At 38.7% G+C, this 22,731-nt stretch overlaps 1 protein-coding gene across 3 annotated transcripts; it reads left to right on the forward strand.

Annotated features, from left to right (window-relative positions):
* The first annotated feature begins 14,794 nt into the window (after positions 1–14,794).
* Positions 14,795–22,716, forward strand: LOC137718278 (SWI/SNF complex subunit SWI3C). Of its 3 annotated transcripts, XM_088698503.1 has the most exons (10): positions 14,982–15,154; positions 15,303–15,818; positions 16,591–17,129; positions 19,021–19,384; positions 19,478–19,551; positions 20,396–20,523; positions 20,836–20,909; positions 20,999–21,183; positions 21,354–21,424; positions 22,098–22,716. In XM_088698503.1, exons 1-9 carry the CDS (start codon positions 15,136–15,138, stop codon positions 21,381–21,383), a joined length of 1,929 nt encoding a protein of 642 aa, XP_088554629.1. In that variant the 5' UTR covers positions 14,982–15,135; the 3' UTR covers positions 21,384–21,424; positions 22,098–22,716. The 3 variants fall into 3 exon arrangements, with proteins under 3 accessions (XP_068313898.2, XP_068313899.2, XP_088554629.1); XM_068457797.2 differs by lacking the exon at positions 21,354–21,424 and having other exon boundaries at positions 14,795–15,154; XM_068457798.2 differs by lacking the exon at positions 21,354–21,424 and having other exon boundaries at positions 14,966–15,154; positions 19,021–19,372.
* Positions 22,717–22,731: the final 15 nt, after the last annotated feature.

The following is a 22,731-nucleotide window of genomic DNA, read 5'->3' on the forward strand; positions in this document are numbered from 1 at the left end:
TCAAACAAATGGCCAAGCCGAGGTTTCCAACCGAGAGATCAAGCAAATCCTAGAAAAGACCGTTGGGCCAACAAGAAAGGATTGGAGTTTACAGTTGGATGATGCACTTTGGGCGTATCGTACGGCATACAAAACCCCCATTGGGATGTCCCATTTTCGACTTATCCATGGCAAGGCGTGCCATCTTCCTGTGGAGTTGGAGCATAAAGCTCTTTGGGCCGTCAAGAAGTTCAACATGCACTTAGATGAAGCGGGAAGTCATAGGAAATTCCAACTGAATAAGCTTGATGAAATACGGCACGAGGCGTACGAGAATGCAAGCATTTACAAGCAAAAGACCAAAGCTTTCCATGACAACATGATCCGTGGGAAATCCTTCTCCATTGGGCAGAAAGTGCTTTTGTTCAATTCCCGTTTACGTTTGTTTCCCGGTAAGTTACGTTCCAAGTGGATTAGACTGTTTGTTATTACTAATGTTTTTGTTCATGGTGCAGTCCAAATCCAAAGCTTGAAAACGGGACAGGAATTTAAGGTGAACGGGCATCGTTTGAAGCCCTATTATGAGAACTTTGTGGAGCACATCATGGATGACACCCCCTTGGGTGCCGTGGGCTCCAATCTAGAGTGATTGGGTTCTTCGTCCGGCTGTACGACGTTAAAGCAAGCGCTACTTGGGAGGCAACCCATGCATTCAACAAAGGAAGACCTAGAAAGCACTCCAATTCCAGATTTGCGTTCCTAAGCTCTTCTCTTTGTTTCTATTTCGATTCTGCCATGTTTAGTGTGTTTAGTTGCTGTTTTTATGTTTACTTTTGTTTGGTGTGATTTTAAGCTTAAAACATTGAGGACAATGTTTGATTCAAGTGTGGGGGGGTAACTAATGTTGTTGATGCAAATTCGTGGGATTTTATCACCCATAACTTCCAATGTTGTTCCTTGCTATTTTTAAGTGTTTTTAAGCTATTTTAGAGTGTTTTAGTGTGTGTTGACTTAAAAATCCGAAAATCACCTAAAAATTTGAAAAATTGTTTTGAAAAACCCAAAAAGAGTTGTTTTTGTGTGTTTGTTTGTGTCGTAGGTTACCTTCCAACACAATGATGAGGATTTGGTTTTTAATTGCATGATGGTTAAAGAAAGTTACAAACATGGATGGACGTTTGATATACTCTTTGGTTTATGCTTGGTTGTAGTTATAGTTTACGAATTCACATGTAATCACAAAAGAAAAAATTAGTTTTTGTAACATGCTTGAAGGAAGGAACTTAACAAACGCTACATCCCTGTGAGACTTGAGCCTAAATGTTATTTGGAGAGTTAAAATCTGTGCATTATTGTTTTCTAAAGTCATTGCATGATCTCATTATTCTTTGCTTGGTTACTACTTAGAAGGCGTTTCATCACTTAGTTCCAAATGCTAGAACTCATGCCCATTTCATTCAAAGCATGTTATTGAATTGCATAACACATATTCAAGATGAAGTTGTGTAGTGACCACCATAAAAACCAAATAGCCGTGTGCCCTTCACTCATTTTGTGTTTAAGTTTAACCCCGTTGAGCTGTGTTAGCCATGTTCTTTGTTAACCCATATCATCCTCACCTAGCCTAGATTAGGACCATCCGTACCCTTGTTCTTGAAGCATAGTAAGCATGAATGAATTCCTTTTCATTAATGTGTTGCAGGAAATAAGTGTGGGGGAAGGGTTATTGATGTGAGTTATGTGCCATAGGCACGGCTAAAAAAAAAAAAGAAAAAAAAAAGAGAAAAGAAAAGAAAAAAAAAAACAAGAAGTGAAAAAGAGTTGAAAAGAGGTAAAAAAAAAAGAGTTCCAAGGTATTGTTGGTTGAAGTAAGGGTCCAAAACAATGAATTAGGCCCTAAGAGTTGTTTGAATCTTCCCTTTATGTCTAAAAGTTGATTTCTGCAGTCTAAGTGAATTCTAAATCTCAATTTCATTACTTTGCTCACTATTGCTTAAAGAACTGTTGTTTATCCCTATCTTTCCTTGTTAGCCAATACCCCAAGCCCCGTTACAACCCTTGACTTCTATCTTGAGTGTTGTGCATTTCAATTGTGGAGTTTGAATTTGGTATGAGCATATGGTGTCACTGGTTCTCACATCTAAGTAGTAGCATTCTATTCATGAGATCATATCTAAACATGTTTAATTACTCCAGAAATGGCGTTCTTTGTTATAACATATGTGAGTACTAGTCTTTCATGTTTACATCAATCTTCTCACATATAACTAGTGTAGGGTGTGTAGTCAGAAAATCTGAGTGAAAATTGAGTGCATAACTAGTGAGGAATTGAGGGAATTCTCTAAGGCATGTTACTACATTCAAAATGTGTTTTAATTGATTAAATGCGAACTAGTGAATGGTGACTATGATTAAGTATGTGCTTGAGGGGAAGGAAGACTAAAAACTATGTGAGTAATGATCTTTGACATGTCATGTTTCATTGGAAATCCCTGAGGCAATCGTTGGAAGGTTTAGGTTATGTTTTGTTTGTTTTGTTTCGTCTTGTTTACTTTAGTTGTTTTGTTTTGCTCGAGGACTAGCAAAAGTTAAGTGTGGGGGAATTTGATAGGAGCATATTCATGCGACTTAATTAGCTTGTTCTTGTGCATTTATGTTGTGTTTACTTAGTTATTTTAGTGTTTAAGGCCACTTTTGTGTATTTTCAGATTACAAGGCCAAAGTGTGCAAGAAGATGCAAATTGGAGCCTTTTGGAGCAAAAGAGGAAGGAATGAGTTGAAGAATTGAAGAAACGATGAATTCCTACTCCAACGATGAATTCCTACCAAAACGAGGATTCCTACTCAAACAAGGATTCCTACTTGAAGTAGGAAAGTTAACCCTAGGTTTCCCGTTTTGGTAACCTTTCCTAATCTTAAACGTCCGTATTTTCTAGCCACTTTGAAGGCCTTGTATGCACTTGAGGACACAAAACCAAGGCCCTAGCCCAATTGCATAGCCCTTGCCGTGCCTTAATCCTTCTTCCCTTCCCTTGTCGTGCAAGGGGGGGCATTTAGGTCCAATGTCATTCACTTAAACCTTATTTCCCTCTCCTAACCTAACCCTAGCCGCTCCTTGCAGCCATCCCTTTTAATTTCTGATTTTATTTCTTAATTCTAGAAGCTTTTAACTTAATTCTAATTAACCAAAATAAATTAGGGTTTGATTTTCTTAAACCCTAGGTTTTCCACCACCTAGCCGCACCTTAGGGACCTCTCATTATTACTTTTCATATTTTTTTCAGCCACCAAATCCATATCAGCCGCACCTAGGTTTAAACTTTCCATTCATTCACAAAACCATATCAGCCGCACCTTTTTCCTAACCCTAGGGCATTATTCATTCACTTCTCATTCTCTAATCATTCACCCTAATTTCCCCTAAGCCGTGACTCCCATCATTCACCCAAAAACTCCCTTGCCGCAGCCACCATCTTTTCTCCCACCTTCAGTCCGCAAGAACCATCCACTTCCAGCCACTTCCACACCTTGCCGCAGCCATCTCCACCATTCCAGCCACCATACAAACCTTCCTCCATCACTCCACCACCTTGCCGCACCACCATATCACCATAAATCCATCCCTAAACCAGAAAATCATCCAAAAACACCATTTAACCTCACTGCCGCAGCAAGAAGAAAGGAGAAAGAGGAGCTTAAACGCGCAGAAATTCAAGTGGATTCGTTGGGCGTTTTAGGTGTAATCGATCTTTTAATCTTTATGTTTATATTCAATTTTATTTCTCTTTCTGTGAACATGAGAGGCTAAACCCCTATTTAGCTAGGGGGTGATTCGAAACCATGTTTATGCTTGCAATATGATTTGATTACCTTTGGTTGGAATTTCATGTATTGTGGATTCAATTTGTTTAACTGCTTGATTGATAACTTATTTGTGTATGTTTATTGAGAGTGCACGCTTAATTTTCGTGCATGAATATGACGCTAGAATGTAAGTGAATTTCACCTAATAGTTATGAATTTATATTCACAAGTAGTGGAGGTTGCTTATAAACAATCGCGTTAAATGAATTCTTGGCACTAGTTTCATGCTCATCATAGTAACGATTGCCTTGTCAACACTTATGATTTCCAAAGAACGTAATTATTCTAACTTGTATCTTTATCATGCTGTTCATATAGAGAACTTGTTAGGAATAATTTGTTTGCGATGCATATTCATCCAATTCAATGATTCTAGGGAAATCTGAAGGTTAATTTAAGCGGACCTAATTAACCCGGAGTGTTGAGTTTCACAATTCATCGAAAGACCAACTGAAAATCATCTTGTATGCAAGTGTGACATGTGTGGAGAAGAACCTTCTAGCTAGCATTCCATCCATATTTTCATCACATTCGTATTTACATTCTGCCCTTAATTACATTCTGTGTTATTTGTTTAATTTCGTCAAAATCTCAACCCCCCTTTACTTTAGTGTCCAATTTAGTTAGAAAGTGTCTTGGTTTGTGTTTCTAAGTGTTTTGAATCAATTTATTACCCAATTTCGTCCAAAGTAGTCAAAGTGCTCAAAACTGCCCAGAAAGTGTTTTTAAGGCAATTTTGAGTGTTTTGGTGCTGTTTTGAGTATTTTGATTTGTTTTAGTGTTTTAAGTGTTTAGTTTTGCATTCTTTGAGTCTATTTTAGTGTGTTAACCTTTGTTTTACGTTTTCGAGTCAGTTTCCAAGTGATTTAGTAATCCCTCCTAATCCTCGGTTTAGAACGATCCCTACTTGCATCTTTACTACAATTGTCACAAGAGGGTTTTAATTTGTGTGCTTATTTAGTTCGCATCAGCTACTTACCCTCTCCTACTTTGATGAGAGAGGTTCGTTCTTTTCTTGGTCATGCATGATTCTATCGACGATTTATCAAAGACTTTTCCAAGATTGCACAACCCCTATGCCGTCTCCTACAAAAGGAAGTATCTTTCGAGTTCAACGAGGCGTGTGAGAAAGCATTCAACCATCTCAAGGACCTCCTCACCACGGCACCAATCATCACTCCACCAGATTGGTCCATTCCCTTTGAATTGATATGTGATGCATCGGATTATGCCCTTGGAGCTATTTTGGGCCAAAGGAAAAACAAACAGCCACATGTTATTTATTATGCTTCACGCACCTGAAATGATGCTCAATTGAATTATTCTATAACTGAAAAAGAACTTTTGGCGGTTGTATTTGCATTAGATAAGTTTAGATCATATCTAATTGGTACTAAAGTAATTGTTTTCACTGACCATGCAGCCTTGAAGTATCTTCTCACCAAAAATGAGGCCAAACCAAGGCTCATTCGTTGGATGCTCCTACTTCAAGAATTTGACATTGAAATTAGGGACAAGAAGGGATGTGAAAACATGGTGGCTGACCACCTAAGTCGAATGGTGCATGAAGAAGAGGCCCTTCCCATTTCAGAAAAGTTTCCGGATGAACAACTTCTGTCCGTTGAGGTAAGTACCCCTTGGTATGCCGATTTGGTCAATTTTTTGGTGTCTAAGCAAGTTCTTAACACGTTAAGCAAGGCCCAACGTGATAAACTAAAAAAGGATGCACGTTTTTATGTTTGGGACGACCCTTATTTGTGGAAAATCTGCCCGGATCAGATTGTGCGTCGTTGTGTTCATGAATCTGAGTTTAATTCCATTTTGAGTTTTTGCCATACATATGCATGTGGTGGACACTTTGGCACACAACGCACAGCGTTTAAGGTTCTTGAAAGTGGTGTTTATTGGCCTACATTGTTTAGAGATGCTAGGGCTTTTTGCTTAACATGTGATCGTTGTCAAAGGACAGGAAGTTTAGGCCAAAGAGACCAAATGCTGCAAACCCCAATCCTTGTTGTTGAAATCTTTGATGTTTGGGGTATTGATTTTATGGGTCCTTTCCCTATCTCTTTTAGTTTTACTTACATTTTACTTGCGGTTGATTATGTGTCAAAGTGGGTGGAAGCTAAAGCCACCTGAACTAATGATTCTAGAGTTGTTGCTGATTTTGTCAAATCTAACATTTTCTCTGGATTTGGGATGCCTAGAGTGCTCATAAGCGATGGTGGGTCTCATTTTTGCAACCGCACCATTGAGGCGTTGCTCAAGAAGTACAACGTGATGCATAAGGTTTCCACACCTTATCACCCCCAAACCAGTGGCCAAGCCGAAGTTTCAAATCGAGAAATAAAGCAAATCTTGGAAAAGACCGTTGAGCCAAATAGAAAAGATTGGAGCTTGCGTTTGGAGGATGCATTGTGGGCGTATCGAACGACTTACAAAACGTCCATTGGTATGTCCCCATTTCAGCTAGTCTATGGCAAGCCATGCCATCTACCCGTGGAGCTTGAACACAAGGCACATTGGGCGGTCAAGACCTTCAATATGGATGTGGACACGGCTGGAAACCATAGGAAGCTACAATTGAACGAGCTTGAAGAGATTAGGCATGAAGCTTATGGGAATGCCCGGATTTACAAAGAGAAGACCAAGGCATTCCATGACAAGATGATTAGAGGCAAAACCTTCTCAATCGGGCAGAAAGTGTTGTTATTTAATTCCCGTCTTCGGTTATTCCCCGGTAAGTTATGTTCTAAGTGGGTTGGTCCATTTGTTATCACTAATGTTTTTGTGCATGGTGCAGTCCAAATACAAAGTTTGAAAACTGGACAAGAATTCAAGGTGAATGGTCATAGGTTGAAACCTTACTATGAGAACTTTGTTGAGCATGTTGTGGAGGAGATCCCATTGCATGCCGTGGGCTCCAATGGGGAGTGAGCATACCATCGTCCGGCTGCAAGACGTTAAAGCAAGCGCTTCGTGGGAGGCAACCCATGTAATCACCAAGGAGAGGATGGCATTTACACTCCATAACCAGATTTGCGTCCCTAACCTCTTCTCTTTGTTATTTACATTCTGCCATGCTTAGTGTGTTTAGTTGCTGTTTGTGTATTTACTTTTGTTTGGTGTGATTTTAGGCTTGAAACATTGAGGACAATGTTTGATTTAAGTGTGGGGGGGTAACTAAGTGTTGTTGATGCAAATTCATGGGATTTTATCACCATAACTGCCAATGTTGTTCCTTGCTGTTTTTAAGTGTTTTTAAGCTATTTTAGAGTGTTTTAGTGTGTGTTGACTTAAAAAATCAGAAAATCCCATAAAAATTTGAAAAATTGTTTTGAAAAACCCAAAAAGAGTTGTTTTTGTGTGTTTGTTTGTGTCGTAGGTTACCTTCCAACACAATGATGAGGATTTGGTTTTTAATTGCATGATGGTTAAAGAAAGTTACAAACATGGATGGACGTTTGATATACTCTTTGGTTTATGCTTGGTTGTAGTTATAGTTTACGAATTCACATGTAATCACAAAGGAAAATTAGTTCTTGTAACATGCTTGAAGGAATGAACTCAAACTAACGCTACATCCCTGTGAGACTTGAGCCTAAACGTTTATTTGGAGAGTAATAATTTGTGCATCATTGTTTTCTAAAGTCGTTGCATGATCTCATTATTCTTTGCTTGGTTACTACTTAGAAGGCGTTTCATCACTTAGTTCCAAATGCTAGAACTCATGCCCATTTCATTCAAAGCATATTATTGATTTGCATAACACATATTCAAGATGAAGTTGTGTAGTGACCACCATCAAAGCCAAATAGCCGTGTGCCCTTAATTCATTATGTGTTTAAGTTTAACCCCATTGAGCCGTGTTAGCCCATGTTCTTTGTTAACCCATATTATCCTCACCTAGCCTAGATTAGGACCATCCATACCCTTGTTCTTGAAGCATAGTAAGCATGACTAAAAATGAATTCCTTTTGATTAATGTGTTGCAGAAAATAAGTGTGGGGGAAGGATTATTGATGTGAGTTTATGTGCCATAGGCACGGCTAGAAAAAAAAGTTGTGAAAAAAAAAAGTGAAAAAGAGTTGAAAAGAGGTGAAAAGAGTTCCAAAGTATTGTTTGTTGAAGTAAGGGTCCAAAACAATGAATTAGGCCCTAAGAGTTGTTTGAATCTTCCCTGTATGTCTAAAAGTTGATTTCTGCATTCTAAGTGAATTCTAAGTCTTAATTTCATTACTTTGCTTGCTATTGCTTAAAGAACTTTTGTTTATCCCTATCTTTCCTTGTTAGCCAATACCCCAAGCCCCGTTACAACCCTTGACTTCTATCTTGAGTGTTGTGTATTTCAATTTGTGGAGTTTGAATTTGGTATGAGCATATGGTGTCACTGGTTCTCGCATCTAAGTAGTAGCATTCCATTCATGAGATCATATCTAAACATGTTTAATTACTCCAGAAATTGCTTTCTTTGTTATAACATATGTGAGTACTAGTGAGGAATTGAGGGAATTCTCTAAGGCATGTTACTACATTCAAAATGTTGTTTTAATTGATTAAATGCGAGCTAGTAAATGGTGACTATGATTAAGTATGTGCTCGAGGGGAAGGAAGACTAAAAGCTATGTGAGTAATGATCTTTGACATGTCATGTTTCATTGGAAATCCCTGAGGCAAACGTTGGAAGGTTTAGGTTATGTTTTGTTTGTTTTGTTTCGTCTTGTTTTCTTTAGTTGTTTTGTTTTGCTCGAGGACTAGCAAAAGCTAAGTGTGGGGGAATTTCATAGGAGCATATTTATGCGACTTAATTGGCTTGTTCTCGTGCATTTATGTTGTGTTTCCTTAGTTATTTTAGTGTTTAAAGTCACTTTTGTGTGTTTTCAGATTATAAAGCCAAAGTGTGCAGCAAGATGCAAATTGGAGTCTTTTGGAGCAAAAGAGGAATGAATGAGTTGAAGACTTGAAGAAATATGAATTCCTAATTGAAGATGGATTCCTACTCACATGAGGATTCCTAGAAGAACAAGGATTCCTACTTGAAGTAGGAAAGTTAAGCCAAGGTTTCCCATTTTGGTAACCTTTCCTAATCTTAAAAGTCCTTATTTTCCAGCCACTTTGAAGGCCTCGTATGCACTTTAGGACACAAAACAAAGGCCCTAGACCCCTTTGGGACCTTTGTCGCACCTTTCCCTTTCTCCCCATCCTTTGCCGTGCAAGGGACCCCTTTTCCCTTCAGTTTTAGGACACTTCACCTTTCCTAAAGCATTAAGCCGCACCTCTTAACCTTTCCTTTTCCCTTGCCGTGCAAGGGGGGTCCTTATTTCCTATTTTCTGCACTTAAACACATTCCCCTTTCAAATAAAACCCTAGCCGCATATTTTAGCCAATTTCCTTTTAGTTTCTGATTTGATTTCCTAATTCTAGAAGTCTTTGACTTAATTTTAGTTAACCAAAATAAGTTAGGGTTTTAATTTCTGAAAACCCTTTTAATACTTGGACTTAAGCTGCACCCTAGGATCATTCTTTCATCATTCCATACATTGCCGCAGCCACCATCATTCTTCCACCTTCAATCCGCAACCTTCCATCCATTCCAGCCACCATTCTACACCTCCATACACTTACACACCATTGCAGCCACCTTCCACCTCTCTGCCGCAACCCTTTATCATCCTAAATCCCTTCCTAAACCAAAATCACCCTAAGACCTCTGTGCCACAGCAAGGAGAAGAAGAAAGAGGAGCTTGAATGTGCAGAAATTCAAAGTGGAATCGTTGGGCGTTCTAGGTGTAATCAATCTTTTGTTCTCTATGTTTAATTTCAATTTTGTTTCTCTTTCTGTGAACATGAGAAGCTAAATCCCTAGTTAGCTAGGGGGTGATTCAAAACCATGTATATGCTTGCAATATAAATTGATTACCTTTAGTGAGAATTTCATGAGTTGTGGATTCAATTTGTTTAATTGCTTGATTGATAACTTATTCGTGTATGTTTATTGAGAGTGCACGCTTAGTTTTCATGCATGAATATGATGCTAGAATATAAGGGAGTTTCACCTAATAGTTACAAACTTATATTCACAAGTAGTGGAGGTCGCTTATAAACGATCGCGTTAAATGAATTCTTGGCACTAGTTTCATGCTCATCATAGTAACGAATGCCTCGTCAACACTTATAGTTTTCATGTTGCTAAATGATCTTTGATTGTATCTTTATTGTGCTTTTCACGTAAAGGACTTTTGGAGAATGTTTTGAATTGTTGTATGCGTTTTCCCATCCAATTCATTAACTTAAGGAGAACTTGAAGGTTAATTTAAGCGAACCTAATTAACCCGGGGTGTTGAGTTTCATGATTCATCGAAAGACCAACTGAAAATCATCTTGTATGCAAGTGTGACATGTGTGGAGAAGAACCTTCTAGCTCGTATTCCATCCATATTTTCATCAAATTCGTTTTTACAATTTGTTTTCATTTCAATCTGTTTTCTTTGTTTTAATTTCGTCAAAACTAAATCCCCCTTTACTTTAGTGTTTCAATTTAGTTAGAAAGTGTCTTAGTTTGTGTTTCTAAGTGTTTTGATTCAAGTTATAACCCAAATTCGTCCAAATTAGTGTTAGGTGTTCAAAACTGCCCAGATTGTGTTTTTAAGGCAGTTTTGAGTGTTTTGTTGTTGTTTTGAGTCTTTTGGTTTGTTTTAGTGTTTTAGTGTTTAGTTTTGCATTCTTTGAGTCTAGTTTAGTGTTTTAACCTTTGTTTTACGTTTTTGAGTCAGTTTTCAAGTGATTTAGCAATCCCTCCTAATCCCCGGTTTAGAACGATCCCTACTTATACATATACTACAATTGTCAAAAGAGGGTTTTAATTTGTGTGCTTATATATTTTGCATCAGCTGACATGTCTCTTAGGACACCATTTTACGGAGGAATCTATTGAGCAAAAAAAAAAGAACTTATTGGCAGATTAAATTGATTACTTGAACAGAAAGAGCAATTATGGAGACAAAGGTCGAAGGAGAATTGGGTTAAACCTGGGGATCGGAATACAAAATATTTTCATCAGAAGGCAAATCGAAGACAAAAAAGAAATTGGTTGTATGGCTTGGAGGATGATCATGGGGTCTGGCATGAAGATCGAGGAGGGATGAAGGATATAGGGGTGTCTTATTTCTATCGACTTTTTACTTCTAATGGAGTGCATAACCTGGACGAGATACTAGGTCACATTGTGCCATCGGTAACGAAGACGATGAACTCCTCACTTGAGAGTCTTTTCACGGATGAAGAAATTAAATGCACTGTTTTTCAAATGCATCATACGAAAGCCCATGTCCTAATGGTATGTCCCCTGGATTTTATCAAAAACATTGGGGGGTGGTCGGTCCGGATGTGTGTAATAGGATCCGAAGCATAGTTCTCTCGAGTCGCTTTTTGAGGAAAATTAATTATAGTCACGTGACGTTAATCCCCAAGGTGAAGGATACAACGAAGATGACACAGTTAAGACCTATTAGTTTATGCAATGTCCTTTACAAGATTGTGGCGAAGGTTCCCAAAAATAGATTAAAAGTTATTCTCCCACGCATCATTGTGCCTACTCAGAGTGCGTTTATTCCAGGGCATCTGATTTCTGATAACTACTTAGTAGCTACTGAAGCTGCTTACTATATGCATAAAGCGATCTTCGAGGTCACGGCGTTGAAATTGGATATTAGTAAGGCATATGACCGTGTGGAATTGAGATTTCTTGAGGCTATGATGTCTCGTATGGGGTTCTCTAACATGTGGATTAGTATGATTATGCTTTGTGTTACAACAATGACATACTCCTTCAAGTTGAATGGGGAATTAGTGTGCTATGTGAATCCGGGGAAGGATTATTCGGCAAAGGGACCCTTTTTCACCTTATTTGTTCATTTTTTGTGCCGAAGGTCTTTTGACACTATTATAAAAGGTGGAAAACAAAGGGGAGCTGCAAGGAGTTAGGGTATGTCGTAATGCTCATAGTATTCATCATCTGTTTTTCGCTGATGACAGTTTTTTGTTCGCTCGTGGTACCCTATGTGAGTGTCAGAAAATTAAGCATGTGGTGTGAACATATGAGGGGGCCTCGGGGTAGACATTGAATTTTGAGAAGAGTTGTGTCTCTTTTAACTCTAATCTCACTAGTGTGGATAAGCAATTGCTTGCTAATTGCCTTGGCATGAGGATGGTGGATTTTCACGATAGATATCTGGGTCTGCCGGTCCTAATTAGGAATTCTAAGAAGGAAACTTTTTCATATGTGAAAGATAGGCTTTGGAAGAAATTGCAAAGTTGGAGATGAGGCTTACTAAGTTGTGCAGGACGGGAGTTGTTGGTGAAAACAGTTGCCCAAGCTCTGCCAATGTATTCTATGCAATGTTTTCTTCTTCCTAAATCTTTTTGTGAAGAGTTGAATATGATGATTGCAAAATTTTGGTGAAGTGAGGATCCGGGCAAACGGAAAATACATTGGCTTAATTAGCGTTGTTTTACTAAACCAAAGAGTGAGGGAGGGCTTGGATTTAGGGATCTTTATGCATTTAATTTGGCTTTGTTGGCAAAGCAAGCTTGGCGTTTCATGCATCAACCTGAGTCGTTGGCTTTTCAAGTATTTAAGGCTCGATATTTTCCTACGACAGAGTTCCTGGAGGCTCGGGTGAATGCAAACAACTCATATGTGTGGCGTAGCATTGTAGCCTCGTGGGGGGTGATTCAGAAGGGAACATGGTGGCAGGTGGGCAATGGAAGAAGTATACATATTTGGAACGATAGTTAAGTGCCCACAGACCATTATTTTTGGATTTTGTCCCCTCATCTGAACCACTGGAGTATTGATTTTACGGTGGATGACCTATTTTGGAATGGGTCAAATGTCTAGGATGTTTAGTTATTGGATGAGCTGTTTTCTCTGAAGGAAGTTGAGGTATTTTGAAACATCCCTATTAGCTTGAGGAATGTGGAGGATCGTCGCATATGGCACTATGAACGGAATGGTAAGTTCACAGTGAGGAGTGATTATCATGTAGCACGAGCCCTCCTAGGGTCTAGTGAAGGAAGTGCATTAGCATTGGGTTTATCTTTTGGTGGTGTGGGTGATAAATTTTAAAAGAAGCTATGGGATACATGTGTATTGGGGAAGGTTAAGATCTATGTTTGGCGTGCGTGTTTAGATGTGTTACATACACGCTCGAATCTTTGTAAACGGCACGTGATGATTGAAGATTTGTGTGTTGTTTGTGGTAGGCAAGTCGAGTCTGTTGAGCATGTTTTATGAGATTGCACATTGGCAAAGGTGGTGTGGTTTCGGAGTTTGGGATTGAGGGTGGAGATGGATCATGGGATATCTCTAATGCAATGGATTTCTTGGTTATCGGTGCAGCTGCAGCTACCTGGGTTTGAATTTTGCTTGATGTTGATTTGGGCTCTTTGGAAGCATTGGAACGACATGCTTTGGAACGGTAGGATGCTTCCGCCGCAGAAGGTTGTGATTATAACTAAGGGTTGGTTGATTGAGTTTCAAAAGTGGCATAAGGGAGCAACTAAGAAGACTCGGCGAGAGGTGCAGAAGTGGCAGAAACCCGAAGTTGGGTGTGTAAAGTGCAACTTCAATAGGGCATAGAGTCGAAATGGATGTCGAGGGGGCTTTAGGATCGTAGTTCGTAATCACTTGGAGGCATTTTTGGTGGCTTCTGCAGGCCCATTTGTGTTGACTCAATCTGCATTTCATGTAGAATTATTAGCTCTTTGACAAGCAGTTTTATTAGTTCGAAATGATTGTCTTCTTCGGTTGGAAGGTTATTTTTTAAGGAGATTCTAGCTTGGTGTTAGCGACAATAAAGGATCAAGAAGAAGATTGCTCACCTTTGGGTCTTGTAATAAATGATATATGATTTTTCCTAAGAGGGATAGCTGACTTGAGGTTTAATCATGTGCAGAGGGAAGGTAATTTAGCTGCTCATCGCCTTTCTTGTATGTGTGTTGGGAGTTCTCAGGAGATTATGTGGTTCAAGGAGCCTCCAGACTTACTTCAAGATGTCTTAGGGTTGGTTTGGTATTGCTGTGCTTTGAAAAAAAAACTGCTTCTACTGTGTTGTGAGTATAAGCTCATTTTTGTTGCTTCACGTTTTCAGTTTTTTTTTTTCCACTCAAAACTGTGAAAATAAGCTGTTTTTAAGTGTTTACCAAACACCTTTTTGAGGTCAACTTTTTTTGATACCCACTTTTTATAAAAGCACCTCAATACCAAACCAATAGTTAGTAGAGGAGGGATTGTAATTTCTTTATTGCTCAGCTGGTGATAGGTTTTACTGCTGTACTGGACACTCTTTTTCCCTTAGATCGGGTTCAAAGCCCCGAGGAGATTTTTATCGAGGCTCAATATGCACACTATCCTTAGGTTGTACGTATTCTTTGCTTTTTAATGAATATCGTATCGTTTCTCCAAAAAAAAAAAAAAAAAAAAAAATCCTTAATAACATGGTTTTTATCTATTAAAAAGTTTAAGATGACTAAATGGTTTAAGATCTAGATTGATTTTGGGTAGATTTGATCTTTAAAGAATGACTTAGAAAATTGACCGTCCAAATTGCCATGTAGCATTATAAGATGAGAAGGTGAGCTGGAAATGTACAATGAGAAGATTCAAATGAGAAAAGTTGCTAGCATTCTATAATACTGATTAAGTGCATATACAATGTACATTGTTAATATCGAAAAAAGAAGAAGTTACACACTCAGGGACCTAATTTGACTAATTAAGTGTGTATAACGTGCTTCGTAAGTACAGGAAAAAAGATGTTATGAATATATGATTGTGCATGTGCGATGCGTGACACAACTAAGAAAACAAATGACAAAATAGAAAAGAAATTAAGCCCAAAAAAAAACAAAAAAGAATAAAAGAGAGAAGGAAAAGGAAATCCTGAAAACTAGAATTTTCAGAATCGAGAAATTAAGTTTCACTACAGAAAAAAAGAAAAAGTTATGAATCAATGATTGTGCATGTGCGACGCGTGACACGACTAAGGAAGCAAATGACAACAAAGAAAAGAAATTAAACCCAAAAAAAAAAAAAAAAAAAAAAAACGGAAAAGGAAATCCTGAAAACTAGAATTTTCAGAGTCGGGAAATTAAGTTCCACAATTCAAAGGCAAAGCACTACACACTCTCTCTCTCTCTCTCATGTGTCTCTGTGTGCCTCTCTGCCTTTGATTTCTAATTCTGCGCCAATCAAAGTCCCCACAAATCTCCAGTTCACTCTCTCTCCTAAAAATGCCTGCTTCTCCTTCAGGTAAAACTCAAACCTAAGCCCTCTCTCTACATCTCTTTCTCTCTCTAGAAATTCAGACCCTCACATTTCAATTAATCACACACACAACAATCGGCGCTCCATAATTTCTGTTTGTTTTCACTCCATCATTGTCTTGAATTTTCCACAGACTCCCGCGGCAAATGGAGGAAGCGGAAGCGTGACCCCCAAATTCGCCGGAACAAGCGCGAGGACGACGAAGACGACGACGCCGACGACAACGAGCTCGACCCGAACGACGACTCGGAGGACCCCCAACATAACCCCCAATCCGCTCCCGCACCCGATCCCGCCCCTCACGAGACCGAGGTCCTCGACGGTGGGGTCCGCGTAAGCGACTTCCCTCCCGTCGTTTTGCGCACCGTCAACCGGCCCCATTCCTCCGTTCTTGCCCTCGTCGCGCTCGAGCGAGCCAATCATTGCGGCGGGGATGCCAAGGGGCCCGCCAGTCCGATTTTATTGGAGAATGTGTCGTACGGTCAGCTCCAGGCGCTGTCCGGCGTGCCTGCTGATAGTCCGGCGTTGGATCCGGACCGTGCAGATGGCTCCGGGGCGGCTTACGTGGTCATACCGCCGTCGATTATGGAGGGCCGTGGCGTTGTGAAGCGATATGGGAACAGAGTTCATGTGGTTCCAATGCACGCAGGTATGTATGTGTTATCCAACTCTTTCTCAATCTCAGTTACTTGTGAGCTAAAGAAAGTGGCAAACAGTTGCTAAAGCAGTAGAATTTCTGGGTATTTTATGGTTGGATAGTTGAAGCTCCATATGTTACAGTTATTTGGGTATTTGTTGGGTTGCATTAATTGTTGTCTCCTCGAATTTCACTGCAAAATTGCTGCTGGGTTTGTGCAATTTATTTCGTTTATCTGTTGGATTATAGTCTGAAGTAATGACTAATGGGAATTCAAGTTTCATCAGACTTTTGTTAGCTGCAGAATTTCATATTTGTTTTGTTGTGCAAGAAAGTGGCTGGGAAGTGTTGATGTTTAATAACTCTTTTCGAGATTGGTTTTTCTGGAAAATCTTTGTTGTACTTTTATGCTAGTGTCTTATGGAACTTTCATGGTACGCTAATTGAACTGACCTTACTCAACACTTGCCACTTGTTTGATTTGCTAACACTGGACTGACGTTATGACAGTTATGTGATTGGAAAAGGACATAATGAGAGGCTTTTTTCTGATATTCTCCCAAACAAAAGATTTACTTTTGGGTTCTGACAAAGCTAACCTTTAGAAGGTTTTGGATTCCTTTATAGGAAGCGAGTATCGTATATGGTTATAATATTATCTGCACCTTAAAGCTTTGAGATTTCTTTTGTTGCAAACTGCTGTACACGTTTATAATGCATTTTTTGCATATATAGATGCATATTGAATATGGATTTCTGCTTGTTGGGATTCTCCTGTTTGCAGATTGGTTTTCACCTGCCACAGTGCATCGACTGGAGAGACAGGTGGTGCCACATTTTTTCTCAGGAAAATCATCAGATCATACTCCTGAGCTATACATGCATTGTAGGAATGAAATTGTTGCCAAATACATGGAAAATCCAGAGAAGAGGCTTGCATTTTCTGATTTCCAACAATTATTAGGTCGTCTAAGTACCGAAGATTTGACTCGAATAATTCGTTTTCTTGATCACTGGGGAATTATTAATTACTGTGCTGAAGCACCCAGTCATGAGCCGTGCAATGGCAGTTCCTACTTAAGGGAGGAGGTAAATGGTGAGATTCAAGTGCCATCAGCTGCTCTGAAGTCCATTGATAGTTTAATCAAATTTGACAAGCCCAGATGTAGGCTTAAGGCGGCTGAAGTTTATTTGTCATTGCCATGTCATGGTGATGATGATGTCCCTGATTTGGACAACACAATTCGGAAGCGTCTATCTGAAAATCATTGCAATTACTGTTCTTCTTCTCTTCCCAGTGTATACTATCAGTCACAGAAAGAGGTACATATCTTTCATCCCATTCATGTTATGTTTTTTCTGTCCATAATTCTATCTAATGGGTGGTGTTTTTTCTTCAAAGAATGAATGAAACTGCAGTAAGTAGTTACTATGACAACATGTGACACAATTTAACACAGTTGATTGTACGGAAATGAAGTTTTTGTGTTAAATGGCAGAATGTTGGTTTAGATAGCTTCCTAACCCCCCCTTTTGCACAAGAACAATACTCTGCGGTACTTGTTGGCTTGTTACTTTCATGTTGATGTGACTCCCAGGCCAACTGCAAGATATGACAATAAGTTTTCAATGAAAATTTAACTAGTTTTATAAACTGACTCAATTTATTGGCATCCTCAAGTGCAATTGAACTTTCATGATTTGATATTGAGCATTATACTGGTTCTTATGATAACGTTTAGCGCAAATGTCACATTTAGTAATTGCTGCCACATTTTCCTTTTCCATATTGGATGCATTACTATTAACAGCATGTCCTCGACACCTGTGTATTCTGGCCTGTTATGTTATTTTATGTAAACGCCAGCACATTCGCTCGTGGCTCTATCAATGGCAATGCTTGTTCAAGCCTTTGTTCAAGTTTGGACGCAATTGCACCTTTAAAGCTTTAAAATCATCTGATATGTAGTTAATGCCTTCAAGTTAGCAAGAGGGGGCCAAGTTTGGATGCGAGTACACCTCTAAAGCTTTAAAACCATCTGATAGGTTGTTCATAACTGATTATAGATAGACAGGTAAGTTGACTTTTAATCTCATGGTAATTCAAACTTAATGAGATTTTGACTTTTATTAAGAAACTTTGTTACCCCAAGATTTCCCCTGATAAATTAACTTATTCATCTTTTATATTTTTTCCCTACTCAGTAGAAAGATATTATTAAACAGAAAAACCTAAAATGGGATTTATTTAGTTTTAAAGTTGCTTCTATTTGATTCCATCAGATAGTGAGTATAAGTGATATTGTTTTACGGGCTTCAATTAGTTAAATTAAAGGATTATAGAAAGAAATAAAATTTTATTGTAATTTTAAAATTAGTAGCCCATTTATTTGTGCTAAACACTGCCTGAACGCTCCTTACTTTGTGATTTTTTCTAAAAAAAGATTAGCTGCAAACGTATGAATTTGACTAGTCTTTGCTGATACCTGATGGGCACAAACCAAAAGTTGACTTCTTAATTTCAACAGTCTTCAACGTACTAATTCTCTTCCAGGTTAGTTTCAACTTTCAGGCATTAGAAACACATTTGAAAACCCTAGCTATATTTGAATGACGTTGAAGTTTGCCTTTATATGTTTAAAGATAATACGTCACCTTGATGAGTTTGAGTGGAGACCAAGGTTCTAAAAGGGGCTCATTGGGGTGGTGGGCCCTAGCGCCTAGGTGGGGGCCTAGGCGGTTTATAATTAAATTTATTTAAATAACATATAAATTAAAAAGTACTAGAACATATTGAAAACACGGGGAACAAACATATAATGACCGTTCATATAATGACCATTCATCCAAGTATCCAACAAGTCTCTTACAATTTATTGAAAAACTAAAATGCAAAATGAAAGTTATCTATTTTCTATCTAAATGAGAATCACGACCTGGGGGGGGGGGGTGCCTAGGCAGGTCTAGGCTGGTTAGGTGGGCTAGGTAGATGCCTACGTAGGTCTAGGTGCCCCTTCTTATTTTTTAAACGCCTAGAGATTAATCGTGGCAGTGTCCAGCTGCCAAGCGCCTAGGCCGCCCAAGGTGGGGCAACACTGGTGGAGACAAAGGATCCTTGTAGCTGAACCAAATTAATTATATTAATTCTTAGGATAAGTATAGTTTGGTTGAATTCTTATTCTCTACTGTAGTTAATTGGTGTCTTGTGCTTCAGGTTGATGTATTGCTGTGCTCTAATTGCTTCCATGAGGGAAGATATGTTGTTGGTCATTCAAGCATAGATTTTGTACGGATGGATTCAACAAAAGATTATGGTGATTTGGATGGGGAAAGTTGGACCGATCAAGAAACCCTATTGCTGCTCGAGGCAATGGAAATACACAATGAGAACTGGAACGAAATTGCTGAGTATGTCGGTTCAAAGTCAAAAGCACAATGCATCCTTCATTTTCTTCGTTTGCCTGTGGAGGATGGCCTGCTTGAAAATATTGAAGTTCCGGGCGTGTCCCTGTCTTCCAATTCATCAGATAGAGATGGTCGTGGAGGATTTCATTCAAGTTCAAATGGTGATGCAGCAGGTTTTTTTATTTACTTATGGTTCTCATCCTCAAGTAATCCTAATGTATTTTCTAAATTACATGCTGACTTATCTTTTCACAATTTGTATTTAGGATCCTTCCTACAAGATGCTGATTCTGACAGTAGGTTCCCTTTTGCGAATTCTGGGAATCCAGTCATGGCCCTGGTAGGTGACTAGTCTGATGTTTCATGATCCTTTATTTTCTTATAGTTCCCTTGAAACATATGGGCAGGTATTCTGGAAAGGTACCGTCCCAGTTATATAAAAGAAGCAAGATTACTTGTTCTTTATTTGTGTATCCTTGACACACCCCTAATATCAAAGAGAATGGAAGCATGTTTATTTATTTATTTTTTCATGATGCGACTTTTTCATCTGTTTGGAAAATGGAAATGCTTTAAACAGATGCGGCTAGACTATGCAGTCTGGACTCAGGATAAATATTTTGATAGTGGCAATTATTGTAATAAACTGAGTATATTTGATTCTAAGTTACCAACTCAGATAATGAATGCATACATGCTTATGGGAGCTTGTAAAGATTTTTCTTGGTTCAGTTTTTCGTTCTTATTGCGTGGTTGGGACTAGGACCATGCATTGTAAACATTCATTCTGAGGGTGCAAAGCATTCACTTAATAATAACTCTACTTTCTTGAGAGAGTGGTATTGAGGTGAGCCTACAACTAGTGCAAGAACAAATGACAAAAGAAAAAGAATACTAGATAAAACTGATAATAGAGGGTTGAGTGATTAGATTACAAGATTACACGCTCTCTTAACAAAGCGTTATCAGAATTCTTGTGTAATTTGATTAATCGTTTAAAGGCATGCTGAAAAAGGTCTAGAGGGGCGCTAGCTAGATTCACGAATGCAGAATTTATCAATAGGGATAAAGGTTCTCCCAGATTTCACTTGTGTTTTCCATTATAATGCAAATTTAATGCGAGAGAAAGGTATTCCAGACTTCACTTGTGTTCTTACATAGCTAACATGTGTATTATTTTGCAGGTTTCGTTTCTGGCCTCCTCTGTTGGGCCAAGAGTCGCTGCATCTTGTGCCCATGCAGCCTTGACGGTATTTTCTGAGGATAATGGTGTATCTGCCTCTGCAAGTATAATGGAAGGATCAGGCCAGAGGTGTTTTTCCTTTGTTGTAATGTTTACAGCGGACTCATTTTATATTTTTCATACTAAAATAGTTCCCTGGGGAGCTCATAGGACTTTTAGTGGTTAAATATCCACAGTTACCACCCCTCCCCCCTTCTCTATTTTTAACCGTCAAGTTGCCTGGTTAAATTTTTTTAGTAAAGGATGAGGGGTCTCTTGTACAGCTAATCTAGTGAACACATTGGAAACTCCAAAAAGTTTTTCATTGTAATTGGTATATTTTCTTTATTGATATTGTGAATCTTTTCCTGTTTGCTTAAAATCTCTTTTTGACCAATGAAGGATAAACCCTGAGAGTATACATGGTACAGAAGGTGGTACTTATAGAAATTCTGCAAATTCAATTCCGCAAAAGGGTAGGCCAGTTCTTTATGTTCTTTTTTCATACTCTCTCACTCACTATCTCTCTCTCAACTAATCCAGTTATTCATGGATTCATTTACAGAAAAGAACTCAGCAGGCCATGGTTCTTGGGGTCAAAATGAGGCAGGCGTGGTTCCAATACCTACAGAAAAAGTAAAAGCTGCTGCCAAGGCCGGGCTAGCTGCAGCTGCAATAAAAGCAAAATTGTTTGCTGATCACGAAGAACGGGAAATTCAGAGGCTATCTGCTAATATCATAAATCATCAGGTATAAATATTGGTAAATGTAACTGTTTCTTTCCTTATTAGATTTTTTTTTTCTTTCCTTTTTCTTGTATTAGTTGAAAAAGAAAAGAAACAAGACTTGTGCCATTTTTCCTAGTATTAGTTGCTGTCTGATAGTTGGTTAATGGGTAAAGATGAGACTTTTCTTATCAGACGAAAAAAGAAAGCAGTAAAAGAAGATAAGTGAAGATGGAGTTGAACCTCTTATGAACCAAAACTAAGAGGTCCTTTTCTAAATCTGACTTTAGCTGCGTACTTAAGAAACCATTTTTTGATGTGTTAATTGGAAGATTTAAAGAACTATTGTCTCACGTATTAATCCAATCGTAACACAAATCATGTATAGCCGTCCTTTGTGATTGTCATTCAGTATTTAGGATCTTGGATATTTTATTTCAATTTGTCTGGTGTCTGTTGATAGCTTTATCTGGGTATTGGACCAAAAGGTATCCTGGGCGTACAACCCCGAGATGGATCATCTCTATTGAAAATGGGCCAAACGAGTACCCACTTGTATCCACAGAAATTCATTGTGTTTTTGCTCTGAGAAACTTGTTTTATTTTGACAGGAGCTGCTTTATTTGCTGAACTTTCAACTTTTATTAACGTTATTATATGATTAGAAAAGTTTATCGACTTCATGTTCTGTCCTCTATCTCACACAATCACAGGGATAATGTCATATCCTTGGTCACTGGATATTATCCAAAATTCAAAAGCCTATGTGGGCATGACATTGCCGTACATTTCCATAACATAACACCTGACATTTTTACTAATGTCTGGTTCCTTGAGTTACCTATATCTTACTAAGCAGGGTTTAATTAATATTGTATGACGTCATACTCAAACTGAATAAGATTAGTATTCTTATCTTTAGCGTGCAATTTATGACAGTTGAAGAGATTGGAGCTGAAGTTAAAGCAGTTTGCAGAAGTGGAAACCTTCCTAATGAAAGAATGTGAACAAGTGGAGAAGACAAGGCAGAGGATGGTTAGTGAACGTGCCCGCATTATGTCAACTCAGTTTGGACCTGCTGGAGCTTCGCCCATGAGTTTAGGAGGTGTTGGTTCTTCCGTGTCAAATAATAACGTTGGTAACAATAGGCAACAGATTATGTCACCTTCAGCTTCACAAACGAGCATATCAGGATACAGCAACAACCAATCAGTCAATCCCCACATGCCATTTGTGCCACGTCAATCAATGCTAGGGTTGGGGCCGAGGATGCCTTTAACATCCATACAGCCATCCTCATCGGCTCAAAATGCCATGTTTAATGCCACAGGGGCTGCCCAGCCGACGCTAAATCATCCAATGTTGAGGCCTGTACCAGGTACCAGCTCCGGTCTAGGTTGAAAGAAACCGAAAGGAAGAGGTAGTGGATAACATAGATGCATTCACAATCAATCTGACTCATATTTTTATTTTAGTTTACATAGAAGATACTTTGGGCGGATTGTAGGGGGGCCTGTATGTGCATTCTCTTGATTATTGAAATTGATTTAGCCAAAAATGAATTGTGTTGTGA

Source organism: Pyrus communis, chromosome 8 (genome assembly GCF_041283825.1).
Source record: "Pyrus communis isolate YQ-2024b chromosome 8, ASM4128382v1, whole genome shotgun sequence".
NCBI classification, from domain to species: domain Eukaryota; kingdom Viridiplantae; phylum Streptophyta; class Magnoliopsida; order Rosales; family Rosaceae; genus Pyrus; species Pyrus communis.